Raw genomic sequence first — 16,729 nt, forward strand, 5'->3', positions numbered from 1 at the left:
TTTTGGAAAAAGTTAACCCTATCTGCTAGCCCTGGAAGCAAGGACAGATGGTTTTTCTGGGACAATTGTTAAATCCCCCATTTCCTGGACTGAGCAGCTCTATGCCAAGTGCTGGAGAGAATAGGAACCACAATAACTCCAGACCTTGGCGGCTGTCAGTATTAAAAGTCTTAGAAAGTCGTTTCTCATTGAGAATACTATCAAATCTCATGCCGATTTTAAAACTTATTCCATACTTCTTTCTTCCAGTATTGATTAGCAGTTATAAATTATATGTATACATACACACAAACATTATTTATACTCAAAATAAGAAACCAAATATATTACTTCTTAGTTAAACGTCTTTTTTTAAATTATTATTACTATTTTTTAGTTGTCAATGGACCTTTATTTTATTTATTTATATGTGGTGCTGAAGATGGAACCCGGTGCCTCACACATGCTAGGCAAGTGCTCTACCACTGAGCCACAACCCTAGCCCCTAAACTGTTTATTTTTATTTTCATGTTATTGCAGTATTGGGGATTGAACTTGGACATTCTATCACTGAGTTACATCCCCAGCCCTTTCTATTTTTAATTTTGAGACAAGGTCTCACTAAACTGCTGAGGCTAGCATCCTCAAATTTGTAATCCTCCTGCTTCAGCCTCTGAGTTGCTGGGATTATAGGTGTGTGCCACCATGCTGGTTTATACCAGCATGATATTTAGTATGATAAACTTTGAAATTTTTGAAAAAGAAATATATTAAGAAACATAGTGAGGAGTCCTTTGGAGAGACAAAGCTAGGAACTAAGAAGACTGGGAGATGCATTTTAGCATCCCTCACCCACAACTTTCAGGTGCAGACTTATCTTTGTTATCAGATCTGGTGTGTTATTCAGATTTCTGTTATGGTAACAAAATAGCTGAGGCAATAGGTTTATAGAGAGGAAAGGTTTATTTTGGCTTATAGTTTTGGAAGTTTCAATCCATGATTGATTAGTGTTGCTTTGGGCCTGTGACAGGATATCGTGGCCAGAGCATAGAGCAGAGCAAAGCCATTCAATTCACAGCAGGGACTTGAAAGAGAACAAGAGAAAGGGGATGGACTCACAGAATCCCCTTCAAGGATATGCCCCCAATTACATAAACCTCTCACTATCCCTTACTTCTTAAAGTTTCCCCTACCTTCCAGTAGTGCCACCCTGGGAAACAAGCCTTTAGCACATGGGTTTTGGGGACACATTTAAGATACAAATGATTGCACCTGGATCAATAACTCGTTTCACTGAAGAAGTCTCTGACCCTGCTGCCAAGTGGCCAATCTTACCAACGTGAAAGAAAGGCTCGATACCAGAACCAGGGAAACTGAGCCAACAGGCACAGCCCACAGCAGAATGACTGTGGGTGGCTGGAGCAGCCGTGTCTGTGAGGGTCCTTTGCTTGCAACAAGCCAAGGAGAATATTCTGGATTAGGAGGCTTTCTTTCAGATCAACCATATCTTTATCTCTGGTTTGGAGATGTACGGATCTGCTGACCGCAAAGAAAAGAGGACATCCACCTCCAGCCTGTGAAACACAGACACAGTGGCCACGGCTGGGGAGACACAGTGTGAGCCTTTTGGCTGGTGGGGTGTTGAGTGGGCGTTAGCTGAACTGAAATGTGGCCAGTTCCACTTTTACAAATACTCACCACATTTCTTTTCCCTATCCTTTTGTCCCCTTGCTCCATTTTTTTTTTATTTGACAGAGGATAATTAGGTAGAAGAGAAAGACTGGGATTGAATTCCTTGGAAATATTCTTAGGTCTTTAAAGCAACCTCTGCACTGTCCAATTCCATAAGCACTAGCCACATGCAATTATTCAAATTTGAATTAATAAAAATTACAGAAAATTAAGCACTCAGATCCTAAATCACACTAACCATATTTTTAAAGGAAATAATGTTAATAATTTTTTTCTGTATGTATATTCAATTACAATCGTTTGTAAAATCCATGTTTTTGGTACTAGGGATTGAACCCCTTGTGCATGGTAGGCAAGTGCTCTACCATGAGCTACATCCCAAGCTAGACTAATTGTATTTTGAGTGCTCAATAGCCACATGTATTATCAGCTAGTTATTGTAAAGGACAGATATAGAACACTGTTCTCATGGCAGGATGTTCTAAATTCAATTCTAGGATTTGAGTCCCTTACAAATATTATATAGCTACTTTATTTCTCTTAGTATTCCTGCCTTTTTAAACTAATTTTTGTTTGTCAATAAAATGAAGCTAACAAATTCTTCTTCTAAGAACTGCTGAGAGTTAAATGAGATATTAACTATATAAAGCATGTATCCCAGTGCTTGGCATATTATTGTGTTTAATTTGGACACATCATCTGGTTGCAACCCTCAAGAATGAATTTATTCAGACCTGAGTGAAAAAAAATTGTATTTTATTAAAAGTACCAATAGCCAGGTTTTCGGTTATATCTTAGTGGTAGAGCATTTGCCTAGCACGAGAGAGGCCCTGGGTTAGAGACTCAGCACTGGGGGTGGGGTGGGGGGGAGAAGTACCTGTACACTGCAAAGCTTTTTGTAACAACCTCCTTAGGAGTCGAACTGTTTCTACAGAAACAAGAAATTCATCATTGCTGATGGAAGCCTTTCTCAGAGTGGTTAAGAAGAGTAAGGCTTCCTTCCCGAGATGCTTTGTGCCTTAAGAGGAAAGAGAAGGAAATGAGAATCCCCTAAGAGTGGTAGCATTTCTAGCCCTGAAATGCATCCTTTTCCTCTCTCAAAAAAAAAAAAAAATCCCATGAGATGAAAAATCTCTGCAAGGTATTTAGGCCATAGGTGTCAACAGAGCCTTAGGTCCAGAGAGGCAAGCTGGCTGCTTTCATGGGAACTGTGTACACACACCAGAGGTAATTACTTTGGGTTACAGCCGCTAACATGATTCTGCAAACTCCCTGCCTGCAAGAGACTGCAACGCCTCAAGAATGGGCCCAAAATTATTGCATCTGTGCACTGCACAGACCTACCTCAGCTTCTCCTGCCAGAGGCTCTTTGAGGTCGTTCGTAATTTGCATTCCTTGGGCAAATGGAATTTAAATTCCTTAGGCAAATTTCATCCTGATGGAACACAAAAATGACATGCAAGCCATGATCTCATTGTTTAGGATTTCTACTTTATAATCATTGATGTGTGCCTCAACAGGCAGGTGAGGTAAAGCATTTTGGCTCATTTTTATTTTACTTTCATGAATGCGTCTTTCTATTTGAAGAGCCCTTAAGCATCGTCACGGATATCTCAGTAGCATTTGATGATATTCTTTTATGATGGAAGGGCAGGAGGAGGTATCGCAGAGTTAGAGGACCAGAATTCTGGTTCTGGGCTGCAAATGAAGAAGCCAATAAGAGAAGGGAAAGACATTCACCTCATCATCTTTATCTTGACCTATTTGATTTCTCCTAAATCATCTTAGTAATTGGGTGACAATAACTTTATTTTGGGGGGGACTCTAATGTGGTCATTTTGTTCTAGACCTTCATTCTCCTAGTTCTTCCTAATTCGGATGCGAATGCCATAGTGGATTGGCTCTTGCTAAGAAAAATGCCTCCCAGTTAAGGAAGAATTAGCAAATGGCAGGTGGTTTGAGGTAGTAGGCTGAGCTGGAATCAGAGTTCTAGTTCTTCCAGGTCACGGTACTTGAATTTGTCACTATCTCTGTGAGCCACATTTTGCTCATAGATCAATGAGAACACCCATGCTTCATGGGGTGCATGTGAGGCTCAAGAAAGTGTGTAAAAAGTTGAAAAAGGTAGTATGAAGACACATGAATGTCATGAAATCTCACGCAGCCCTACTTCTACACACCCCTAACTAGTGATGTGGGAAAGCAGCAATCTCAGATCATTGGCTTCCTCAAATTCCACTTGTCTCCTCAGCCTTAGAACAAAACTAAACAAAACAACGTATTAAAGAACCCTAGTTATTTCCAACTCATTCCATCTACAAATTGAGAGGAAGGACCTTTTGATTGTAACAATGACCTTGAGCTTTGTCAGGACCTTTAGAGCTCACCCTCCTGAGCACCTAAGAACCTGTCCCACTGCTTGCTATTTGGCATTATCATTTCTATTTTAGCGTCTGAGGGTGGATTTTAATTGTGCAAGGGCAGGGTGATGCCAGTCTTGCTCATGATTGTCTGCAGCGCTGGGTGTAGTGCGAGGTATGTAGTTGGCGCCAAGCAAATGACTAAATGAGTGAGGTGGATGGTGTGACAAAAGCAATCTAGATCCACATAGGGAGCCTGTGAGAGAATCCAGAATCTCCTCCATCCTGGTAGCCTTGCGTGAGCAATGTCTTAGTAACTTCAAGAGTTTCAGGACTTTTGAAACAAGAAAAGTAGGAGGTATTCTGGCTAAAGACATTTTTATTTTTAAGCAGCTCTGAAGAAACCAGGACTGGAGTCAGAGTTTAAAAAACAAACAAAACACCTTGGTGTGTGTTTAAACTGGGGTTGTTTCTCCCATTCTACTCCTGGCATAATACTATCAAAATAAGACTTCTCTTTTTTCTTTTTTGTACCAGGGATTAAAACCAGAGGCTCTTTACCTCTAAGTCACATCCCCACCCCTTTTTTTTATTTTGCGATAGGGTCTTGCTAAATTTCTTAGGGCCTCACTAAGTTGCTGAGGCTGGCTTTGAACTTGCAATCCTCCTGCCTCAGCCTCCCAAGCCACTGGGATTACAGGCGTGCATCACCATGCCCAGCCAAAATAATACTTCTAAGATGGACATCATATTGCTTTAGATTGGTTAAAATTCCAGAACAAAGGATTGGGGGTATAGCTCAGTGTAGACAACTTTCCTGGAATATTCAAGGCCCTGAGTTTAATTCCTAACACTGGGGGAAAAAAGAAAAGAAAAAAAAATCCATTACAAAGAACTCTTTAATTTAGAATTAGTTTGCATAGTATCTCTGTTGGTTTCCTTAGTTTAAATTGTAGGATCCTGCAGGTTGAACAATTTCTTTACAATCTCAAAGTGGCAGTGATGAGCCGCAGTGAGGGAACTGTGATCTTTCCCTTTTGAAACCACAGAAGAAAATTCAACCAATTCACTTTAGCAAATAATAAATTTATTAGGTGCCTCCAAGTACAAAAAACACTGAAGAGCTGCTGTAGAGGGTTAGGAGGTTGTGCAGGAGACGCGCCTGCCCTCGAAGGGCTTACAGTCTAGGCAGTTAGCCACATGAATCAGTTGTGGAGATAGGTGTTAGGCCAGCTAAGTGGGAGTTCTTGAAAATATCCACATCCTTTCGAAATATCCCAAGGAATCCTTTCCATGGGAAGCTCAACAGTGGGGAAGAAGAAACCTTTTGTGGGACAAATTAGTGTAGTGACCTTGACTTTGCTTATGAGCATCTTTCCATTGCTGTTGCTTATTCTCGTAACTTTCTGGGCATCATTTCCTAACTGGACCTTTGTTTGGAGTCACCCTGCTTCCTGAACCTTCTCCAGAGTTTCCTGTTTGTGATTGAGTGTGGCTCAGTTGCAGTTTGGCCTTGGAATGAATTTACAGTCTGATTTTTTTCCTTCAGCCAATCTGTCTTTTAATTTTGGTCAAAGTTGGGTTGCTATGCTTTGCAATCTGTGGTTTGAAGGATGGGAGTAAGATGCAAAAATAAAGTAAAGCAGGCCAGACTTTTCCCTTACTTTAAACATTTAATAGTGCACTTACTGATTATATTCTGTACAGATATAGAGCAAATTATAAACTTCTTCCTTTTATTTATTTTTTTCACTTAGACTGTATTCATGTAAAGTGTATTTACATTAAGGGGGAAAAAGCCTTGAGGTACAAAACCCAAAAGAATATCTGAGGTATAAATACAAGTATATTTTAAATAATAATCTTTGTCATGCTTTACCTATGTCTGAAAGCACAGTGGACAGACATGTGTACATATTTCTTAATAGAATGGTATATACAACATACAATCTTACAAATCTGGAAGCCATACAATTATATCTTTACGAGGAACACTGATATCCAAAATACTCAAATTTTAAAATTCTAATCTGACCCACCCCCCAACTCTTCAAAGAACCTTTGAAATAGTAACACTGACAATGGTAACTAAGTTATAACAAAATAAAAATCCTTCTTACAACTCTCATTCATACATTATTCACTTTTGATCCATACAAAATAAATTCACTAATACTGTCTCTAGAGTCAATCTTTACCATTACAGTAAAACCTGTATAAAGACCACCCTTCCAGAAAACTGTGCTGTATTCTTTCACTGTGACTACTACTTCCCCTTAGGACTAAAATATATTTTGAGGGCATCATAAAAGAAAAGAAAAAGAAATATAGGAAAAACAAACAAAACAAAAGCCAAGAAACCAGAAAAACCTATTTGCTGATAAGAACAAAACCAATTAATAAAAATGTGCAGCTTTCAGGAATGCTGTTAACAACCACCAAAAAAGGAAAAAAGAAAAAAAAAAAAAAAAGGCTTTTGTGCCTGGGTTAAACTTACAGGAATTTCCTTGGGACGGTTTCCCATGTTCTCATGCATAGTGTCTCAAAGAGTCTGTGCTATACACATGAAACTGCAAAGAACTGTAACAGGCTAAAAAAAAAAAAAGTTTTGATGCTCGATTTAGGAGTAAATGGAGTGTTTAGTTTTTACCTCTCTTAAAAAGATAAAAACAAACAAAATCCCCCTGTGCCTTGGAGCCAATAAGGTCAGGGGAAGGGGATTATTGTTCCTGAAGTCATCTTTATTGGTTAAAACTACATCCCTGTTTGCAATCAGGTCTAAAAACAAACTGCATTTGCAACGAGTGTTATAGTGAACCTGCAATGACTTCTGAAGTAAAGAAGAAGTGGTGGATAAGGAATATGCTTACCAACCTGGAAAAGAAAAAATGGACAAGTGTTTGTTGGGTCTCCTTTCTGGATGGATCCATGGGTAGTCAACTATTCTAGGTTAAACTGAACCTGCTGCATCGACATCCTTCCTGGAGGCATCTCAGTGTGCCAGACACTGCATTCCAACGTAGACATCTATGCCACTCAACCAGTGACAAACACACATTCACACTCCTCTGTGCAAACCTTTCTTTGCTCATCTCAGTGAGAAAACATGTCCACAAGTACCAACTATTCCAGTGGATACACCAGTCCCTCGACATACTGCAAATCAATGACATAGGTAACATACACCGATATCACAGAGAATGAAATATCTTCATTGTCTTCCATAATGTATTTAAAGAGTTTTGCTTCTCAGAAGCAATTTGAATTAGAATACAAGAACTTTTTTTTTTCTTTTTTTATATGCACAGTCTTATATATTCCAGTCAAGGTCTCCAGAATAGACCTTAAACAAACAGGAAGCAGCTTTAAAAATGTATCAAATTGCTACAGTCACTTTCTATACTCTGACTTGTATTTGCTTCAGGATCAGACACACACTGATTCTTCCAAGGACTGGCAAGGTTCTGGAAACAATCACGCAGGTGGTGGACACAGTTGCTTTGCTTCAGTAATCACCTAGATTTGGTATCCTTGGTTTCAGTGCTCTGATTAATGAAGGAGTCTCGAATCTTTACCACTTCAGCTGCACACAAATGTCCAAAAGATTTTGTGTACCATTCTGGCATGTGACCCCTAGTAAAGAAAGGAAAAGCCAATGATTTAGTTGGAAAACACTGAAATAAGATGAAAGCAATCCCAAATACACATTCATTTCTTTCTTTTCCTTTTTTCCTCTCCCTTATGCTAGTGCTGGAGATGGAACCCAAGGTCTTACACAGACTAGGCAAGTACTCTGTACCACTTAGCAACACCCCTAGTACCACTTCCATTTCTTGATGGACTAAATGTGTAGGTAAAGATTACTTATTTGCTGGGCGCAGTGGCACACGCCTGTAATCCCAGCAGCTAAGGAGGTGAGGCAGGAGGATCACAAGTTCAAAGCCAGCCTCAGCAATGGTGAGGTGCTAAGCAACCCTGTCTCTAAATAAAAATACAAAATAGGGCTGGGGATATGGCTCTGTGTTTGAGTGAGGCCGAGTTCAATTCCCAGTATCCCCCCCAAAAAAAAAAAAAAAAAAAAAACACCCCAAAACCATTTTTTAATCCCCAGGCAATTTCCTGGGATATTCATTGCACATTTGGAACCGAAGTTTTCTAAGGAACAAAACATAGAACATAGATATTGAGTGAAACTGCTTAAGAAATGCTTCGGCTTACATCATGGAAAGAGATACAGATATCTGAAGAACTAGTGAGATGTAAATATTTCAAAGGAGAATTTAGTTAACATGAGAGATATTTTAGAGTTTTCAGAACTTCATTTGTTTGGTCTGTTCTTTTCTATCTCACTCATTTTCTATACAGCCTAAACTCATTTTTTTTTGGGGGGGGTGGTGGTGCTGGGGATTGAACCCAGGGCCTTGTGCATACGAGGCAAGTACTCTACTGACTGAGCTATATCTCCAGCTCTCTCTCATTTTATGATATGATTACACATTCATTTTTGGCACAGAGTGTAGGCCTAATCAATTACTAAAAATGCTCTTCATACTATTCAAACGCCTTTGAATATAAAATGAGAAATGTCTGCTTGATGGTTGAAACATAAAATATATAATTTCCTGTGGGCATTAAATTCACTGTAGAACCACCAAACTTGTGTTGCTTTAGGGCCACATTTTCTAAGGAATCCATATTAGGAAGTGGAGGTACCCAATGACCAGCAAACACCAATGTGTTACTTCATGATGTCACCAAGATACCACAGTGTGGTCATTTAATTCATTTTTTCGCATCAGACAACAAGTCTAATTCTTCCTCAGGCCCTCACTGTGTCCAAAAAGTCAGAGTCAGACATACCTTAAATCAGCTCGGCACATGTAAGTGAGTTTGGATTTTCCTGACCCGCAGGGTTCAATTAAATATCTGGACAGAAGCACGTTGACCCTCACGCCTGCCACCGGGGCTCGGTCGTGATCCACAGAGGTGAGTAGTAGGGCACAAGCTCCTTTGGGTAAATTTGTCCTCCAGGTTCTGTGGAGACAAAACCAGAGGGAGTGAGAAAGGGATTTCCTGGAAGCCACACTGAAAATGTGGCATCACCCAGAAAGGAGGAGGGGCCAGGCTCAGTGCCATGTATGACCCACGCTTGGGTTCCTGGCATCCTCTAAACTATTGGACACAGACTCTGGGATGAGTAACTCTGTACAGCACGACGTCCACTGAGAATATATAAGCTCAGACTTGGAAAAGATGGGCCAATGGGAAGTGGAGCTAAAAGCCATTTTTTCCATTTTACAAAAAGCCTTCAAATGTGGACATCCAAATGAGCACCGCTTCTGTTTGAAAAGTTCTGGACAAATGATGTGACATTTCCTCAGAGATTTTTCGAATTCTTCTTTCAGCAATGTCTCCAGAGAATTTATGAATTACACATAAATCAGCCTTAACCACATCTCACTTGGGACTCGAATGTTATTTCCTGGCTTATTCCTTCTCTAGCTGTTTCTAACCAGAAAAATCTACCCTAAAAGGGGCAAAAATCTGTTGCTATGAAGAAGCATATTCATCTGAATATGCCTTTCTGATGAATACACAGCTGGACTAGATGTAGACAGATTTCTGTATTTGGAAGTCTCGCCATTTTTCTGAGGCCTGTGGTTCATTTTGAACCGTGTGACTTTCTTGTAGGACTCTACAACACACAGGCTTGGTTTTGATATTTAGCTGCCTATGCCACAGCGATCTGTTTGGCAGATCTCACCTCAACACCACGTAGTCCCGAGCCGGGTGGGGTGCCATACTGTTTTGGACATACTGGTAGATTTCAGTCTGGCTGTCCAGGATTTCGATTACTTTTGAATCCAGCAAGTCGACATCCCAGAGGTGCTGCTCTTTCAGTAGGCGCTTTAAGATCTCCTCAGGCAGAGCAGGGACTTCGATGGTTGATCTCCAAAGCCTCAGAGGGGGTCCTTCACTCACCTGAAAAGAGGATGCGTATTTCAGAGCTAAGAGAGCCATACACAGCTTGGCTGAGAAAGCAAATTGTGAATGGAGGGTCCGGTCTTGTGTTCAGAGGCTAATAAATCTATGACAGTAATAGGTTGCTGTCTTTGAGTATATTCAGGATCAGGCCTGAAAGCAAATGAAATAGCTGGTGTCGACTCTGGTCTAAATCATGATGTTTATTTTTCTGGTACCTGTATTAGGGTATATGTAAGATCAACCATCATCATACCCCAAAGCCTGTATAGCTATATGGATTACTCTCTTGTTTATTTATACCGAAGGTGGTAGAGATAGTGTTAGCAAATACCACTATGGACCTATCATACCACACAGGATGCCCAAAGTATAGTAACTGAGAACAGACGACGGTACATGGAGATGCTGACTGGATTATGGGAAAATCTAAATATTCTAAAACATTTCTTTAAAACCTAGCACCAGTAATAAAACACTCCAGGAAACTTTAGTGTGATTCCATGGAACCTAAAGGATTTATTTCATTAGAAATGGACTGAAATCCTCTCTAGTGTTCATTAGTCCTTGTGTGATGGTCTCCTCATCAGCTCAGGGAGTCTGGGCTACAGATTGTCATGGATTACCGCTGGCCCAAGAATCTTATCTCTGATGAACCCAAGTCCTGACTGCAGGATTTCAGAGCAGCCAAGAGGGAGAAGCCTACCTTCTTGTAGGACAGCTCGGCCTGCTCAGAAGTCGAGTAGCTGACCCAGCCTTTAAACTTCTCTTTGACCTCCTTATACAGGCCATCCACACAGTCCTGGAGGAAGTGTTTGTAGTCGGCCGATTCATCGTTACTCAGATGTCCCAGTGCCTCCAGTGTGAGGGGCTTCAGCTCTTGTTCGGTATAGGAATTACGACACCGGCTCATTTCCTCAGGAACCTGGGAAGGACACGAGAGACACAAGGTCGAGACTCCACCAGGGCTCCTCCTCAGCACCCATCAGTGGGAGCACACGGGAGAATCAACAGCTGGGGTCCTCAAGGCAGTGTAGGCAGCCCTGTCCCCATTTCCAACAGAAGGCAGGGAGTCCCTCTGACTTTATGTGATGTCACAAGGAGACAGACAGATCACCTTGACAGATATGTCTAAAACACGTATTCCTGTGTAAGATATACGTGTTTTAGACATATCTGTGAAGGTGTACTAAAATTGGGCTTAACTGAGCCACTGAGCAGGTAGGTGGCTCAGATACAGAATTTTAGTTTCAGATAATTGGCTGCTTTTGTTTTTTAAGTAAAGGGGTATGGAGGTAGGCCATTTCATGAAACATAATTAACTCTAATGAGTATATACATAAATATAAAATTAAGACATTATCAGGTCACACACACACACACATACACACACACACACTATTCTCCAGCTGTGGAAAAGGATGTTTTCCTAAGACATGAACAAAATATCAAGCCAACCATTTGCCAAACACTTTTTGTCCCCATTTGCGTCATCCTAACACAGGAGCCAACCTTCCCAACTCCTTACCTGGAAAAGCTTCTTGCACTCAGCAATCATATGGGCCAGCCCTTGAGTGGCTGCTAGGTTTTCATTCAGATCTTTCTGATCTGGTTTGCCCAAACTCTGTTTTCTTTGCATTACCCTGGATAAAAGAAATAAAGGGAGGGAAATGAGTCCAATATTTATATATTGGTAATCAATGTATTATTCATGGAAACTCAAAGGAGGAAAAAAAAAAAACATTTTCCTGGAACCTATTTATCACGAAGTGGTTCAATAGAGCTTTTACTTTGTTTACCAGAATTTCTCAGAGTTTTATCAACAACACACGCTAGAGATATGTTTTTCATGAAATCCAGGATATTTAAAGCCACTTTGTTAAATAGGATTCTGTCTTAAGAGGAACAGCTGCTAAGGGCTGTGGTCCTGCTGGGGAGTTAGCCAGCTTCCGGAGGGTGTGGGGTGGGGGCCCTGGGAGCTGGGGTAAATGGTTTCAGTATTCTTACCATTTAAATAAACAGGATACCCTCCACAGGTGAGGGATAAACCTATTCTTTCCCAGAGGTGTTGTCTTTCTCTTATCTGATCTCTCTCCTACTCACCTCTAGTTCTTTATCCCATTAAAGTTGGAATGCCCCAGCAAACTTTCGGAACTAGTTAAAAAGGATATTTAAGCATTGTATGGCTTTTAGGAACAAAGCTAACTTCCACTAGAACAGCTAGGCCCCAGGTCTCCAGCTAGGAAATAACTCTTCAGGTTCCTTTAGAAAAGGATCTGCAGGATACATTTGGTATGGGGGTGGGGGGAGTTTGCAGTAAGTCCTGTTAGTCACTCTCTCAGACCCTCCAATAAGAAGGTATTCATATGAAAATGCAGAGGCTAGGACTGGCTCTGCTATTTCTTCCTGTCAGGCATGGTCAAGCTACTTACTGAACTAAGCTTCCTCTAAGCCTTACTTTCCTCCTGTGAAAAAGATATTTGCAGAATCTTTACCTCCTGTGATTGTTATGAGGAATAAATGAGCCGATCAATGGGAAGAGAAGGGTCCTGTGCCCAGTACAGAATAAGCACCTAGCCTTTATTATTTTTCAGATTCCTTGACTTTTTCTCCACTTTTCATCTTGTGTAAACGCATTCTATGCAGAAATTTTACAAACGACTGGCTTAGGCCAAATCCTGAGTAGAAGCACCTTTGAAGCTCGACATTAAGACCAGGCTGTTTCAACTTTGGGCAGAGGCTGGAAGTTTGGCTTGCTTGACCACGCAGGGAAAAGGCAGCAGGAATCATCCACCCAGTTTTTTAAGACTTGTAAATCGGTATTGTTCTTTGTTGGCACAAATAGGATGATGACACTATTATTAGACTTGCCCCCTGTTGAGAGCCACAGCCAAAGGGGCCCCAGCAAACTTCCAGCTGCCAGCAAACTTCCAGCTGCCGGCTGATGATTGGCTCACAGCGGCCCCAGCAACATCTAGCTGATTGGCTCCTCGGCCCCAGCAACATCTAGCTGATTGGCTCCTCTGCGGTGATGCTCATTGGACTGTTTCCCTGCCCTTTCAGACCACGGAGCTGCTCATTGGGGGACTTTTTTTGGCTCCGCCCACGTGACCCAGCCAATCGGCCTCAAGAGCAGGAGGATTGTGGGAGGTGGAGAGAGGCTTGTGTGGGAGAGAGAGGCTTGTGGAAAGCCGGTGGTGGCAGTTGAGGCTCTGAGGATTTTTCCTGAGAGGCTGTTTTGTTTGGCGTGTGTGGTTCTAAAAATAAAGTTAGTTTCTTTTGACAACTGGCTCCTGATTGTGCCCAGCCAGACTGCGGCATTTGGTGGCCCGTACGGGGAGCGACTGAGGGTAAGTGAACTGCTCGCCCCTGAGGGCAGGGCAAGAGGATGGGTAGCCATTTTAAGATTCTTCTTTTGTTATTTTGTTTCACTTTTGTTTTAAGTTGCCTGTCCCTGGAGATGTGTAAGATGGAAGAAAAACCGCTCACATCTGAGGAACAGATAGGGAGAAAGGACGGATGGACATTTCAGGAGGCTATTATAATGATTTTGTGTTGTTCCAATTTTGTTTCACTCTGTTTCAGTTTTGTTAGGCGTTATCTTGTTGAGTTGTATTATAGTAGAAATACGGGATCAGAAATTAGTAAAAAACAAACTGAAAGAGTGTTAAGTAAATTGTTAGAGGAAGGAGGCATCTCAGTAAAATCAAGAACAATCAGGGCATACGTTGATACAATACAAAAATGTAGCCCATGGCTTTTTAAGGAGGAGTTGTTAAATATATCACAATGGAACCATCATGGTGAAGATTTAAAAAGAATAGAAAAGAAAAGCCCAGGGACTCTGCCAGTTGGCACATTGCCATTGTGGACGTTCATATCNAAGGAACAGTAGGCTTATTATTGGGACGCAGCTCTTCTACTCTAAAAGGACGCAGCTCTTCTACTCTACTGTCAAATAGGATGATGACACTATTATTAGACTTGCCCCCCATTACTGGCTGGGGCAAGGCAAGACTCAAAACCTAGTTGTTACTAGGCTGTCTATAAAAGTCATACTTTCTAGAAAGTTCTGAGAGGAAAAAAGGCAGAAGTACAGGGGAACCTTGTGGCTGTAAATGAAGGAAGTCTCACTCATTTTGTTTGGTTCAGGTAAGAAGCCAACAGGAGTACAGTGGCAGCCCTATAAGGAAAGGCCAGCTGCCTCCGTGGAAGGACAGAGCCCCCGTGTGCACCTCTCATCTGACCTGTACCTTGGAGAAGAATTCTCTCTCTTCAGCGTGTTGAGGTGGAAGAGAGAAGGCGCTAAGCACACAGCCAGGTTGGTCGGAGTCATCTGGTTTTCTTTTACAGCCGCTGTGACATCACTCAAGAAGTAAAGAAGCGTCTGGAGAACCTCCCGGTTCTCATCAGGCAGGAGCATAATGGCAGCCTTGATAGCCTGGAGGCGCTGGTCTTTGGGTACGTCTGCGAGGTACAAGAATTTTCCTCAAGCTCAGTGATTTTCCATGTATGTGGCAAGGAAATGTCCCAAAGCAAACATCAGCATCAAATACTGAACAAGCACTTGCAGAAAGTGCACTACAGGTTAATAGGGAAGAAATTATGGACTGCTACCAGTTACCAGCGTCACTACCCTCAGGTATTTCCTGCCTTGTGGAGGAGTTAAAAAATTTTAAACACTCATGATACCAATAATACTCCTAAATCTACCTCAGACTTCAGCTCCGGATAATGCTCTTCTTTTAGTTTAGAGAACAAAATTTTTTTTTTTCCTGAATACTTTCTAATAATCCCTAATTTACTATCTCAGTTACTGAGATCATTATACACTTAAACATAAGTTTCAATGAAAAGTCTTATCTAAGCCTTGATTATAAAAGATTGAGAATCTCTGGGGACTGCTATAATTTTAAGTGATTTGCTCATTCTCAAAATGGGGAAAATTGGGGGCTGGGGATGTGGCTCAAGCGGTAGCGCGCTCGACTGGCATGCGTGCAGCCAGGGTTCGATCCTCAGCACCACATACAAACAAAGATGTTGTGTCCGCCGAAAACTAAAAAATAAAATATTAAAAAATTAAAAAAAAAAAAATGGGGAAAATTGTTAAAATAGTCAGTCGACTTAAACAATAGATAGATTTAACCAGTAATTTTTTCCTTGAGTTTTAGAAACCATACCGAGAAGCTATTATAGAAATGCACACGATTATTCAAATAATTAAAAATGCAAATGAATCCATAAAATAATCTGCATGTAGAAAATGCTGAACTCAACTTTTAGGTCTTCTTTTTTAGACAGACCTTTTTTAAAAGCATGTAGTGGAAAAATTAAGTCACTCAAATGTAGCGGCCATAGGACAAACTTATTAAACAGCTCCATGGTTACAATACATAACAAATACCTTGGTGGGGAAAATGTGACCTGTGTTTTCATAAACTATGAAAGGATGAAACAAATAATGAAATAATCCAGAGCAGCTCCATTTCTCATAAAATGAAGTCCAATGCTCCAGTTCTAAGGACAATTTCAGCACCAAGAGAAGCTGCTTTGAAATCACACTGCTGTAATACCATCCTGAGCCAAGAAAAACACAAGGCTGTAAAAGCTATAATCCTGATCTTGATCATTAATTTCGACAACTGTTTGCTTTAAGCTTTGCTTAAAAGTGAGAAGAGCATGGGTATTGTTTTCTCAAGTATTTCTGGCAGGGATTGTGATGAATAACAGAAAAAGATTATTTACTCATTTTACAGTGTGATAAAACACAAAGACACCTGTGCAATTTTAAATACAACAGACCTGCTAGAAAGATATGAAACAATTGAAAATTTCATTAGACAAGGCCAAGAGAGAGGGAAGGGAGAGGGGCCGAGAGAGAGAGAGAGAGAGAGAGAGAGAGAGAGAGAGAGAGAGAGAAAGCTAGATAGATATCTTGGTACCTGCTCTTTATCTAAGCATCTTAGATAACATTGCTCTAGAGAAAAATAAAGGGAGCTGGATCAGAATATAAAAATATATAACTGCTTCAGCAATTAGAGACTAATGAGAAGAGAAATTTATTTCTCATTAATCAATAAGTATATAGGAACTAGTTCCACAAACAAGGAGGCAAGGAAGAAACTGATGACATGTGTTTCCAAGAGGTCACACAAAGACAAGAACAAGGCCAAAGACAAGTTCAGTTGGCCCCATGTCCCTCCGTGCCAAGTAACCTCAAAGTCCAAGAACACTTACATTGGTAGATCTGTAGAAAGGTTTCCGAGAGTTTGTTTGTCATGAGTGGCTCAGGAAGATCTCGAAAATACTGCTTCAACATGTCTGCCACATCATAAGCAGACTGTCCTTCATAGTTGACACAATCCGAGGCACTCTCATTCATCTGGCGCAGAGCCTGAATCCGGGATTTGACACCTGATTTTCTGAAGAGCCCGACCTTTCGGAAGAAAAACATTCCATGTTGGGATGGAAGCAGTATCTCCATTACAAAACTAGGAGAAACGTGCGGCTGAGCCCCCAGGACGAAGTGGGATCCACAAGTAGTGGTCCTCACCTGATCCAGACAATGGTTGCGGAGGTAGCGCATGGCCTGCTGGATGCTCTGAGGCAGGGGTTGTCCTGTACGCTGCACGTTGACCGTGAGGGGGACCCCGAACACGCTCCGGTCCTTGTAGTCTGGAACCTTGATTCTTTTCATGAACTTGGGCACAGCCCTG

At 41.2% G+C, this 16,729-nt stretch overlaps 1 protein-coding gene across 6 annotated transcripts in view; it reads right to left on the reverse strand.

The window, feature by feature from the left end:
* Positions 1 to 5,096: 5,096 nt before the first annotated feature.
* Positions 5,097 to 16,729, reverse strand: part of Dlc1 (DLC1 Rho GTPase activating protein) — a 389,714-nt gene continuing 378,081 nt past the window's right edge. For 4 of the 6 annotated variants that reach the window (XM_048791799.1, XM_048791800.1, XM_048791798.1 and 1 more), the window contains 8 exons: positions 16,567 to 16,726; positions 16,251 to 16,449; positions 14,261 to 14,480; positions 11,542 to 11,656; positions 10,720 to 10,938; positions 9,796 to 10,013; positions 8,892 to 9,065; positions 5,097 to 7,664 (listed from right to left, as the gene is read on the reverse strand). In XM_048791799.1, the coding sequence (XP_048647756.1) occupies positions 7,544 to 7,664; positions 8,892 to 9,065; positions 9,796 to 10,013; positions 10,720 to 10,938; positions 11,542 to 11,656; positions 14,261 to 14,480; positions 16,251 to 16,449; positions 16,567 to 16,726 (1,426 nt within the window). In that variant the 3' untranslated portion in view covers positions 5,097 to 7,543. The remainder of the gene's footprint in view (positions 7,665 to 8,891; positions 9,066 to 9,795; positions 10,014 to 10,719; positions 10,939 to 11,541; positions 11,657 to 14,260; positions 14,481 to 16,250; positions 16,450 to 16,566; positions 16,727 to 16,729) is intronic. The other 2 variants (XM_048791801.1, XM_015486037.2) reach the window with 1 other exon arrangement.

The sequence above is a fragment of the Marmota marmota genome, unplaced genomic scaffold (assembly GCF_001458135.2).
Source record: "Marmota marmota marmota unplaced genomic scaffold, marMar, whole genome shotgun sequence".
NCBI lineage: Eukaryota > Metazoa > Chordata > Mammalia > Rodentia > Sciuridae > Marmota > Marmota marmota.